This window comes from Podarcis raffonei, chromosome 10 (assembly GCF_027172205.1).
Source record: "Podarcis raffonei isolate rPodRaf1 chromosome 10, rPodRaf1.pri, whole genome shotgun sequence".
Taxonomy (NCBI): domain Eukaryota; kingdom Metazoa; phylum Chordata; class Lepidosauria; order Squamata; family Lacertidae; genus Podarcis; species Podarcis raffonei.
The window spans coordinates 59,294,770-59,307,761 of NC_070611.1; the positions used below are offsets into that span (position 1 = coordinate 59,294,770).

Below are 12,992 nucleotides of genomic sequence, written 5' to 3' on the forward strand. Positions count from 1 at the left end.
TACCATGCAAATCTATCCTTTGAAACTATTGCTTAGGAATCTAAAATATAGTATCATCATGATCAACTCACAAAGAACAGAGTCCTGGCAGTAAAAAGCAAAATCCTAGCCTTTGTGTTTCCAGAGAGAATCTTGAAAGAAGCTGTTTAATAAAACCCCCAATCCCAAGTCATATTTACTAGGAGAAGAGAATGATAAAACAGCCTTACCATACATGGCTTCTCCCAAGGAATCCTGGGAACTGCAGCTCCCAGAGCTGCAATCCCCAGCACCCTTAACAAACTACAGTTCCCATAGTTCTTTAGTGGAAGTCATGTGCTTTAAATGTATGATGTGATAATAAAAAAGTTGGAAGAGTGGTACACAGGAAGGAAAGGAAGAGGACATGGGCATGGACGAAGAGAAAAGCCATGGGGAAGAAAAGCAGAGCAAATGAGCAGGGAGGAGAGATGGGTATGCCGGGAGCTGCAGAGATAAGGAGGGCTGATATTCATGAAATAACCAGACAAATGTTGGACTGTACCTTTCTTGTATAATTCTGTTTTCCCCAACCAGGACTTTAAACGTATACACCTCTTTCTCAGAGAGTTTGTCCAGATTAAATCAGTCTAGTGACAAAAATATTTGAAGAATCATGATGAGAATAGCAGGAGATATAGAAGGTTATAAATTAGTTACTTTGACAGCTGTGTGAGGGAAGCTTGCATAACACCTGCCCACACAAGGCCTAATTCAAGGTAATATTAACAGTTCCTCGCTTCTATGAATGCTCCAAAAAGTATTCACAGACTACAAAAAGCGACTACTGCAAACCTATCAAATATGCCTGTTTTTTAATTCCGTTTGCTGCAATTTATCCATTTTCACTGTCTGAAGAGTTGCAGAAGTTAAAATTACATACTTGAAAAGCTTGCTTTAAGAGGAAATCTCTTTAACTCGAAAAAGCATTGTTTAACCTCTTGATTCCAAGCTGAAAACAGTGCCTGTTGCATTTTTCTGCCCTATAAGATTTTATGATAATGGCAAACCTGTTAGTAAAACTGCCTGAAGGCACACTCCTGAGGTGTGCTGTGTTCAAAATTACAAATATATTTAGTAGACATAACATTATGTTAGCTGGATGTTAAGAATGCTGAAAGGTATTTTATTATCATTTCAGACTAGTAGCAGGCAGCCTACAGTCTCAATTTAAAAACTTAATGTTAAAAAATTAGTGAAATGTTATATTACCTGGTAATTATATGCACTTGGGAACTGCCTTTGGGCCAGAAAATAAATTCAGTATAGTTATGCTTTTTTGGGATTGCACTAGTTCAGCCTGCAGGTGGGAGAATGCATATTTAAATGTTCCCTTTTCCAAAAAAATGTACAAAATTTGCATATTAGGGAGAAAGATTCAGTTTAGCTTCCTGTTCCACCACATGTGCAGGGAGGTTTTGTTTTGTTTTTAGAGGAGTCAGGCATGGTACAGTATAGAAACAGCTTTTTAGGTTTTAAGACTGCTGAATGTATAAACTCAGTCATTTCTTGGAACTCTGATTTTTGATTATTATTATTTTTTGTAACTGAGGGCTCTTGAGGAAACATGTGTTTCCCCCTCCCCTTTCATTTTTCTTCTTGTGAAAGGATGTTCAGTATGATGATTCAGAAATTATTTAAAACCTTCTTTGGGCTTTTGTCTGAACATGTGAGAGTTATAAGTGCCTAGGGGGCAGGGTGTGCATGCAAGCTTATGCATTTAGCATGAAGAACTGAAAGGGGTTTCAGAGTGATCTTGAGATGAAGAATGGAAGGTGGCATCTAAACAAGAAAATGTTGAGGTAATTCAAACTGTTGAGGTCCTCAGTTACCTCACACAGACTAAGTAAGTGTGTGTTCCAGTCATGACAAAGAGGTAAGATTTCTAGATTTCCTAGAAATTACAGTGCACTATAGAATAGTTGGCAATGGAACTGACCAGAGGGAAGTCAAACTTTAATCTTAAATTGTGACCAGGTTCTGGTGTGAGATGTAAGCCTTGTTGAATGGATTGCAAACAGTGATCACAGTGCTATCAAACATAACATCTGTAAGTGCAAAGAAAATTCAATACAGACACTTTTAATTTCAGAAGAGGAAACTTAACAAACTTACCAGTGAATAGGTCTTAGCAGCAGTGAACATCACCACATCTTGTGGCAATGAATTCCATAAGTTAATTCCATAAGTCAATTTTGGACTCGGTTGAAAAGGTCATACCATCTTTTTGTAGCAGTTTATGCTAGTGAAATGTAACAGGAGTTTTGAACCTTTTTAAATTCTTCTACAAAGTATCATTTTACACTCTGTAAGAAATGCCATTACGAATTGTCAGCATACAGTTCTATATAGACTCTAGTGTTCAGTAATAATAATAATAAATAATAATAAATTTTATTTATATCCCGCCCTCCCCAGCCGAAGCTGGGCTCAGGGCGGCTAACAACAATAAAACAATACAAAAGTACAACACAAACAACACTCTAAAATCATTCATTATAAAATTAATTAAATTCAAGCCACTGGCCACTATTGGGCCAGAGCTCCGCGAAGATTGCCGAGGGAGGGAGTCAGGCTGTGCCCTGGCCAAAGGCCTGGCGGAACAGCTCTGTCTTGCAGGCCCTGCGGAAAGATGTCAAGTCCTGAGGTTCATTCACATGGGCAGAAAAGAGGAAAATCATATGTGACTTCCACACTGGTGCAGCTTTCTGCATACTCGGTATAAATAAATGTAGAGTATTTGATTGTTTCCAGGGCACTATGCCACTGCTAATAAATGTGGTACAAAGAAAGTATCCTTTCATATAGATTAATTGATAAAACAAATGAGGACAGCGTCTCCATAAACCAAGGAAGATAATGAAACTAGGGTCCTGAGATGAAACAGAAAGTCTTTCTGGTGATGAAGCTGATCACAAAATGTAACTTGATTTAAGGAAATTGCTTCACAACTGAACACGAAAACCTGGTTCTGTATTGTGAACAACTGGAAAGTAAATTATGTTTCCTACTTTGAATAATGCCAGGGCTGTTTCTTTGTTGTGTAGAGTCCAAGCAGGAAAATTGTTGCCTTGCTAGAATATGAAAATAACATTACTTGAGTGGCATGGAGAAGAGACATGCATTGAGGCTCTTGCAGCTGGTTGGTATGGCTACAGTATGTGTAAGGAGTACCATCCATTGTGGAGAAGATGTAAAGCCAGGCAGGAGGAATAAAGCCAAGGATGGCATTATTCCAAAGAGCTACCGGTACACAATGATGTGTGGGGAGGTGGTAGAGATGGAGCCTAGCCTGCCCTGAAGTAGCTGTCTTACACATGGATCTGGTTGAAGGGAGTGTTCTGATGATGACACATGGTGTGGTTTTACTGTTGAATATAAATAAGGCTGACACTATAAAATTGGCTGGGTGGGTCATGGGCAGGATTTGAAATATAAGCAGTGGATTACTGAAAGAACTAATAAAAGTGAAGTTCAGATAATAAAACACATGTATTGTAAAGCAGTTAATAAAAAGTAGCAAAAAACAAACACCAGGAAAGCAGGGGTGGGAAGAAGAAATTTATGTTGAAAAATGTATATGAACATAAGGGACCTCTGAATAGAAGGTGTCCAATTTTGATTGTCAAATCTGTCCTCTGTGCAGTTCACTTACTGGCTCTATTCTGTTCCACAAGAGCTCCAGCAAATATGTATAGCCACATGTTACTGGTAGTGCTTGCGATTTCACAACTAAAATATCCTGTAAAATGTTTGGTGATGAGATTATCATAGGACTGATGTGCAGGGTTTTTGAGCCAATGTTACTGTAGTAGCTGAGATTTTTATTGTATCATATTTTTAGGAAGGAAACAGCTGGTTCCAATTAACTGCTGATACACGTCTCCAGAAAGTGTGCCCCTAATAAAACATGACTATCAAGAAATCATGTTTTTTTACATTAGACGCAGTTCCTCCAGAAATACTTAAAGGCATGTTACAATATAAAAGCAGAAAGCATTTTTAAATGCAGACCCAAATATGACACTTAAAAGCAAACAATAAAAACCAGGAACTGCACAGCAGTTGCAGAAGAGCAATAAAAAATAACAGCAATATTTGCACAACCATTATATTTTAATGATTTGATTTTACTCCTAAACAATGCTGCTGTGTTTTGTTTTGTTTTTCAGTTTTCTATTCTTAGGAATGTTAAACTCTAAGGGTGGTATTCTCCACAATTCTACACAGTATGTGTACTCTTACACAAGTAGATAATGTATTTTTTAATATAAGCCCCACAGGAAAAGGGTTTGTAGCAGCTATGTACAAAGCCTTTGTCAATATTACTTTTGGGAAATTGAAGAAGATGGTTGGGAGCGGGGAGTATTGATAAAGAAAAATGGGAATGGCTATGGTGAGTGAGTCTTTTTAGACTATCTCTACTAGCGAATTGGCTTTAAAAATGCACCGTAGATGATATTATTCTTCTATAATGCTTTGCCACTTTACTTCCAGATCCTTTCCTTTATGCTGGAGGGGATGCAGGAACAAGGGTTAGGGTACCTTTTTCCATTTGTGGTGGGAGTGCCCACTGGTGGTGCAATTTTGGTTAATGAGTTTTGCAGAAAAAAGTAAGATCATCAGGGACCAGATTCAGTTATCATAAGAACATGGTTTTTCTTTATTTACTCAAGGGAGTAAATGAAGAATTTAAAGCAAAAGATCTGTTAATAGTTTTATTAATAGCTGTTCATCATACAGAGTTCAAAAATGGAACACTTTATCTGATATCAACAATATGAACAGATGGAACAATGTATGGAATTTAGCCCTTCAAGAAAAACTTATACGATAATCTTTATTGTCATTGTCCCATACAGAACAACGAAATTGAAAAAAATCTACATCAGACATTAAAAATCCCACACGCCTGCTATCCCAGCTATCCCAACCTGGTTAGCCCCTAAAAACTCTGATACCCCATAATTGAATACAATATACTCACATAAAGACTACCTTTATGTAGTTGCATTACAAGCTCATAACAATCAGCACTGAACAATATAAACATTTAAACCTCATGAAACCATAAAAGCTGACTATGTCATTCTTAGCAAACTAACTGAAATCAATGGAGTTATGTTAGTCATGGCTAATTTAAGCCTACTGATTTCAGTTGGTATAATCTGAGTATGACTTAGTTGGATACCATCCACAGAAAGCCAGTGTTGTGTAGCAAAAGTCAAAATAAGCTAAAACACATTAGATATTCCCTAAATTGGGTGACATAAGCAAGTTTAATGTAAGTTTTAGAGATGCTTCCAGAAGCAGCAGCTGCATACTCAGTAGTTTATTATCTTGGTGTCTTTGTGGCTTCAGTTCAACCAGTGTTTCTGGCATTCCCTGGCTTCAGGTGTAATGCATATGAGAACACTGAAGAGGATGTTTAGCAGATACTGACGACCCCTTCTGTTGTAATGTTTCACTCTTCCATATTCCTTTGTTTTCATTCTGCATTCTTAATTCCCATGATGAGAGATAAGAGGTGGCTGTCCTACATGTAAGCTGAGTTCCTTGTTTCTTTTTCTTTTGACCGTTCCCGGCTGCATGTTCTCTGTTGATGTCTTGTTCCTGGTACTTGACCATCTTGTCTGTGAAAGAAAACGCTCCAGCTGGCTTGCCTGATAAGAAGAAAGGAAAGTTTGCTTGGTTTAGTCACTCCACAGAAACTCATGGTAACGTTCCAATGTACTCTGTGTCCATCCTTTATGTGTACGTGTATGTTTCTGTGTAGTAACTGTGTAGTCCGTTGGTGCATGTCTGTGTCTTTCTATAGCTTCTGCAGCATTGTGCACTTGTGTATAAGGTGGTAATTATTTTTTGGATCAACCTTTTCTTCCTGATGTCATCAGAATTGTATCCCATGCTGCCGCCAAGAGCTCCATCTAATGTCTTACATCCCCAAATAATTTCATTTTGTGTCCCTGGGGCAACCATGTGATAAAATGCTAACCTGAGAATATTTTTCTTTGAATGCTTCTCCCACAGCAAGTGAATATTTCATTATTCCTTAGGTGACTTATTTGAGCAGACAGGTAAAATAAACTTATTGGAAGGTATTGGAATAGGGAGTTAATAGCAAGCTACAATGTTCTAGATGTTTAATTTTTTCTTAAAAAGAAGATTGTACAAAATTATATTAAATATAAAAAGCGAAGGCACTATTATCAGTTTTGTTGGAGGAGTAAAGGCTGCTGATATATAACACTGGTCAACAACAAATTTGTTGTCTGTGTTTTTTCAGTTGATTTAGGACGAATCTGATGCACTGAATCCAAAAATCACATTGGTTTTGCTCAATCAGGTCAAGTTTTTGAGCTATGGCCACATGTCTTTTTTTACGTTTTTGTTCACATGTACGCTGGTGTGGAGTATTTTAGAAGAAGTTGGTGAGGGTAAAATGCCATGTCGAATAATTGTTTTGATTGGAAATGATTATTTTAATGACAAGAAGTATTCAGGTCCGATAGTTCTGGGTGATTATGTCGAAAAGGGATCAGTTTGAAGTCATAAAACCTCGAAATCTTCCATAAATTGGTGCGTGCTCAGAATTACACAAAGAAGGACTGGCCTGTGCGGGAGAAATTGGTGCCTTGCAAAAAAAGGAACATCATCAACGACCCTCTGGTGGACAGAGACAGAATCCTCTTCCGACCGCTGCACATCAAGCTCGTCTTAATCAAGCAGTTCACCAAGGCTCTGGACAAGGATGGTGACTGCTTCACTTACTTGTGCCAGGCTTTTCCAGGATTGACCATGGAGAAGTTGAAAGCTGGCATCTTTGACGGTCCTCAGATCCGTCAGCTCATCAGAGATCCAGAGTTCGGAAAGTCAATGAACGAAGTGGAACCGGAAGCGTGGAAGGCATTTGTTCTGGCAGTGAAGAACTTTCTTGGCAACAATAAGGCCAGAAACTACGCAGAACTTGTCAACAACATGCTGACTGCTTTCAGAAACCTGGGCTGCAACATGAGTGTCAAGATGCACTTCCTATTTTCACATATGAACTGGTTTCCTGAGAACCTGGGTTCAATGAGTGACAAGCAGGGGGAGAGATTCCATCAGGACATGAAAGAGATGGAGACCAGGTATCAGGGTCACTGGGACGCAGTCATAATGGCTGACTACCGTTGGACTCCATGATCACTGCAGATGGTGACAGCAGTCACGAAATTAAAAGACGCCTGCTCCTTGGGAGAAAGGCGATGACAAACCTGGACAGCGTCTTAAAAAGCAGAGACATCACCTTGCCAACAAAGGTCCGTATAGTTAAAGCCATGGTCTTCCCAGTAGTGATGTATGGAAGTGAGAGCTGGACCATAAAGAAGGCTGATCGCCGAAGAATTGATGCTTTTGAATTATGGTGCTGGAGGAGACTCTTGAGAGTCCCATAGACTGCAAGAAGATCAAACGTATCCATTCTTAAGGAAATCAGCCCTGAGTGCTCACTGGAAGGACAGATCGTGAAGCTGAGGCTCCAATACTTTGGCCACCTCATGAGACAAGAAGACTCCCTGGAAAAGACCCTGATGTAGGGAAAGATAGAGGGCACAAGGAGAAGGGGACGACAGAGGACGAGATGGTTGGACAGTGTTCTCGAAGCTACAAACATGAGTCTGACCAAACTGCAGGAGGCAGTGGAAGACAGGAGTGCCTGGCGTGCTCTGGTGCATGGGGTCACGAAGAGTCGGACACGACTAAACAACTAAACAACTAAACAACAACAACTGTTGGACTCTGAAGAGAGACCTCCCTGCCGCTGAGCATTCCAGGAGTTCCAAGAAACAGAAGTTCAAGCCCTGAAGTTTGAAAAATGGTGAAGCAACATGCAATTTACGTGTACTTACCTTTATCAATGCCCACCATTCAGTTTACAGTAAACCTGACCTGATGGAGAGAAATGGATGCCATTTCCTGATTCAGCAGTGCAAAAATACCCTAAATCAGTTGTAGAAATCTAGACAACATTCAAAAAGTAAAAAATTGTTGCCCAGTGACCAAGCTTTTCTGCTATATAACCTACATTCAGTTTTATAGGATTCACCCTCCTTCTCCCAGGGTGTTGCACAGCCTACACTCTTTAGGCTCAACCACACTTCGTTTGTGCTGTGATTTCTAGTCATAGTTCCAATAAGTTCCCTTTTTCCTTTTGTTTTGTTTTGTTTTGTTATGTTATCCTACCACTTTCCCTGGGAAAACCTGTGGTTTACTGCTGAACTTGGGTAAATGTTGATTGGCTTTTCTGCAGATTCAGCAGTAAACATTGGCTTTTCCCAGGGAAAGTGGCAGGACAAAAAAAGAACCTCTTGGACTCGTGACTAGTAATCACAAACAGATTTATGGATGAGCTCTGTTTACATTTACACAGGTAGACATACTGTTTTTAAAAGCTGAATATCTTACCATGTGTTGCTGGCGGGGTGGGGTGGGACTTATATCATTTTAACCACAAAGAAGATTATTGCATTCAGCTAATTAAAGTCATTAATATATTTTTATACAGTCTCTTATTAAATAATTTCTGACTACCATCAAAAGAAAACAATAGAACCTGATGAATGATGCAAAACATTTCAGTTATGTTTTTGACAGTCTTCTTCAAAAGTGGTAGATAAAAATGTTTCAAAATATTTTCAGTGTACTGACATTTTAAAAAAAAGTTTTGAAGGAAATATCAGACTTTCTAAAGCCCAACTTTTCAGTTGGACCAGAAACAAAAGGTGACAGTTCTACTTTTCTCCCTGTTGTGCAAGAAGGTGATTGTGTGGATGAATTATTAGAATAAAATAATGTTTTCATTATCTTGGATATCTTTCAATAATACAGGGCATGCCATAAAACCTCATAAAGTTGTATAAAGTTCTGTGGTCTGAGGGGCTGCCAAATCATCTGTCCAAACACATTGTGTAACCCCTGAGTAGTCATTTTATTGTATTTAGTTCATTTTGTGTACTTTATTTGGAGAGCAGAAAAATATTAGGTGAGAAAATTGCAGCACTATGGATATAGATTGAATATGGTTAATTGAAATAGTGGAAGATTCAGGACAGACAGGAGTAAGTAAGCACTTCCTCACACAGCACACAGTTAAAACTATGAGATTTGCTATCACAAGATGACCATCAACCTGGACAGCTCTTGAAAGGAATTAGACAAATCCATGGAGGATAAGGTTATCAATGATTACAAAGCAATGATAGCTATATTACCTCCAGTATCAGAGGAAGTGTTTCTGAAGTTGCTGTGAATCAGGAATGGGAGTGCTTTTGCACTAGGGATCAGGTTGGCCACAGTGAGAAAGAATGCTGAATATTATAGGCCTTTGGGCTTATCCATAAGGGCTCCTCTTATTATCTTATAAGGTGGGGGAGGGGTTGTTGGGTTGTTGCTGCTTTTATTTTGAGGTTTTATATTTTGATTTTATTCTGTGAACCACCCTGAGAGCTGCAGATATAGGGTGGTATATAAATTCAATAAATAAATAAATTCTTATCCTGTTCTATGACCAGTGCTGGATGACACATTGTATGCATCCTTCCAGCAACTCCTACAGCCAAGCTGGTGCCAAATGTATTCTCTGCTTTCCTTTGGACCATATCAACGAGACCGAGAGGGAATATTGTTGTTTGGACAGGCCAGGACCTGTGACAATCTGGGGAGGTCACTTCAGTGCTGCTAATGCAGCTGTTTGGACCCCGGAGGCACACTTCATTGTCTCTCGAGACAGATGCCAACATTTGCTTAGTATGTTTACGATTATTTATTTATTTATTAGATTTCCATACTGCCCTTCATCCAAGGATCACAGGGTGGTTTGCAATATAAAAACACAAAATGCATAGTATAGTAAACAAAATCAGTAAACCCCCTTCCCCCGCAGCTTAAAAGGCCATAAATTGCTTTATTATCCAAACACCTAGGAGATAATATGCATAATAACAGTTAAATTTATGCTATGCTGGCTATCTAAGTGCTCTACTAAAGTCTGTAATTTTCATCAGGACCCATATTTTTAATTAAGCAAGGGCTTAAGGGCAACCACATTTTTTTGCACTCACACACTCACTTCACAAGTCAAAATATTATGGGCTGAGGGCTCGTTACTGCTCTCTTTCCTGGTTTGGTTTAAAGAGCCCATTGCCTGTACCTTATGACTAGTGTGGGAGAGGTGCATCATGGAATAAGTAGATTTTTGTGTCTATGGGGAAGATGCTAGGCTCTAGTGGCTGAATCACCCCTCAGAAACAGTAGTCATTCCTTACTGCAGAAAGACAGTATTAAAGATTTGGTGCTTCTAAAAGAGCAACATAAAAAGACCTGCCATGGACAAACAATTGGTTGTAAAGGTCACAGATCCCTGACAAGCTCACTATTCTGAAAGATAAAATAATATGGAGTAATGCCTTGGTATCATAATTCTGCTTTAACATTATTTCTGTACTTCATAATCTTTCACATATATAATTTATCTTTCAAAATATATTCAAGTGACCTACAGAAGTTCACTTCCCTGCAGGTATCTTGAGGATTCTGCGAATACCCTCTGCATCCTCCACATCAGGATGTTGTGTTTCGTTGTCTTCTATTCAAGTTATACAGGGCCTGGAAATGCACCAAATAGCCTATTCTGAAACATTCTTCTAGAAAACATTCTTCTAGAAAAGTATTTGTGGGACTCATATCATTCAACTTTATTATGTTAACTCATCTGAATTGTTCAAAGTGTCAAGAAGCCTTAAGATTCAGAATGATGACACACTGATGTGGAGTGTAGGAGAAAACATTACTTCTGCTTAGCTTCTTAACTGTCCTCTTTTGATGTATTAGAAATAGTCAGTGGCTGTCAGCCTGTTAAATTTCATGTATGTTTTACACTCCCAAACTTATGTAACTGTAATGTATAGAGAACAAATCTTGTGTTATAGCACTTGCTAATGGGTTACTCCCTGACCTGAGGTGGGTTGCAAAATGAGCAAGAAACAGCTTGTGTAAGTGAACTAATTCATACAATCCTTCCAGAATATTTCAACCTGTGTTAAAATGGGTGTATGGTGAAATGGCCAACTTTTTCTTCTCTATGCATATAAATTACACGCAAACTTTGTGACAAACTCAAAAGGGGAAGAAACCTCACTGGCTTATCACTGGCTGACTAGTGACTATCCAGGTAGTGAGTTGATTCATAATGTGTGTACAACCATGTTCACCTGCATCCTAGCTAGACTATTGTATGAATCTACTCTAAATCTCCTTTTTCACATTTGTGCTCTGAACCTAGATGACATGCTTTGGATGTTACCTGCCCTGTCCAAATCATCAAGTGTTGAATAGAAGCAAAAGCTTTATACTGTATTTACTTTCTGTCTATATTTAGGGTGAATTGCTTGAGCCATAAGTGTGATTGTTTTACAAAATGCCCAGCGTGTAAGGCAACCACAAAGCTTCCATAGACGGTAGAGTGATAGTATGGTACATGTTGACTAAATTACCCAATGAAACAATAATATAACTTGCTATTCCACATGCAAAGCTATGTGTGCATTTATTTAACTAACATCTCAGTATGCCAGGATGGTCATGTGGATTGTTCCTAATTTTGCATCCTAGAATGTTAGGACAACATTGCCCTAGAGCTCTAGCATTGTAGTTATTCACAATCACTTTTTAATTACCTTGTCTCTGGCTTTTCCTCAACAAAGTTCTTTCATTTTTTGCTCATTTCCTGCCCATAAAGCATATTCCTGTTTGGACTGTGCACTGTTCTTTAAATCAGGATTTTAAAAAATAAAAATAAAAAGCTTATATATGGAAAGACAGTTGTGCACAAAAACAGACCAAGGAAAGCAGAATGGGGTGTGTGTCTGTGTGACTTTATTTTGTGGAAGTTTAAAATTTAGGGGGCTGTGCCAGATGGAAATGTCAATAAGAGGTATCTTTGTGGGATGTAAAAATAGTTCAGGAAATTTGTATCACATTGTTTGAAACAAACAGGTTAAACTTCAGGAAAATGTTATCTTAGGGCTTTTCCTCTGGTGACAATTCATTTTCCTTATTAATTTATGCTTTTTTGCTAAGCAAGCACCTTCACTGCCAGGAACTGCACATTTGTGTATTGCAGACCAATTACTGACCTTCTATTTTCATTCCTCTGATCCATGTAGTGAGCATGCCCACCAGTGAGACAGAATCTGTGAACACTGACAATGTGGCTGGAGGAGATATTGAAGGAGAAAACTGTGGAGCACGGCTGGCGTGAGTTTAACCATGTTTATGCTTGTGTCTTCCTTATTCCACCATGGAGTCTGACGGATAGTTAAAGAGTAAACCTTAAAGACTTTCTTCAGAATTTGCATTGCCAGAGACTGATTCTTCTTAAATTAGAATGAGAGAACATTTTGAATTAGATATTCCCTTCCAGGTCCTAGTCCAGCACTCTAATCACTGTGTCACACTGGTGTTCTGGAATTACTGTAGATATTCCCTTGTTCTAGAACTTCAGAGCTTCCCATAGAACATTATTTGTATCACAAAATAGCTGCTACTTTGCATAGAACAGAGTCCAACTTTCATTGTCTTCCATTTATACTTGTTTTTTATTTGAAATACATAAATATGGACTCTGAGAAGAGCTGTGTGAGATTATGGCTTCTGAGAGTGCTTTTCCTGTGATAAATTTCCCACACAGCTCACTCTGCAGGGTGCTTTCAAGACGCCTTTCTTTTTTTTTTTTAATGATATTTATTAGAAGTTTCAAAAATTACAGAAAAAAGAAAGGAAAAAGACAACAAAAAATTTAACAAAACATACATAACAATACATAAAAAAGGGGGAAAAACATAGAAACGAATACAACAATAACAATAAAAAAACACACACATCCAATATTCCATATCTTTATCTTTCATTTACTTGTTTCATCGACCTCCTCACAC

General features: G+C 38.4%; 1 protein-coding gene across 39 annotated transcripts in view; it reads left to right on the forward strand.

The window, feature by feature from the left end:
* CACNA1C (calcium voltage-gated channel subunit alpha1 C) overlaps positions 1-12,992 on the forward strand; it is a 522,932-nt gene that overhangs the window by 374,727 nt on the left and 135,213 nt on the right. For 21 of the 39 annotated variants that reach the window (XM_053405796.1, XM_053405804.1, XM_053405801.1 and 18 more), the window contains exon 10: positions 12,222-12,312. In XM_053405796.1, coding sequence (XP_053261771.1) covers positions 12,222-12,312 — 91 coding nt within the window. Of the gene's footprint in view, positions 1-5,660; positions 5,736-12,221; positions 12,313-12,992 lie in introns of all 39 variants that reach the window. The other 18 variants (XM_053405792.1, XM_053405794.1, XM_053405791.1 and 15 more) reach the window with 1 other exon arrangement.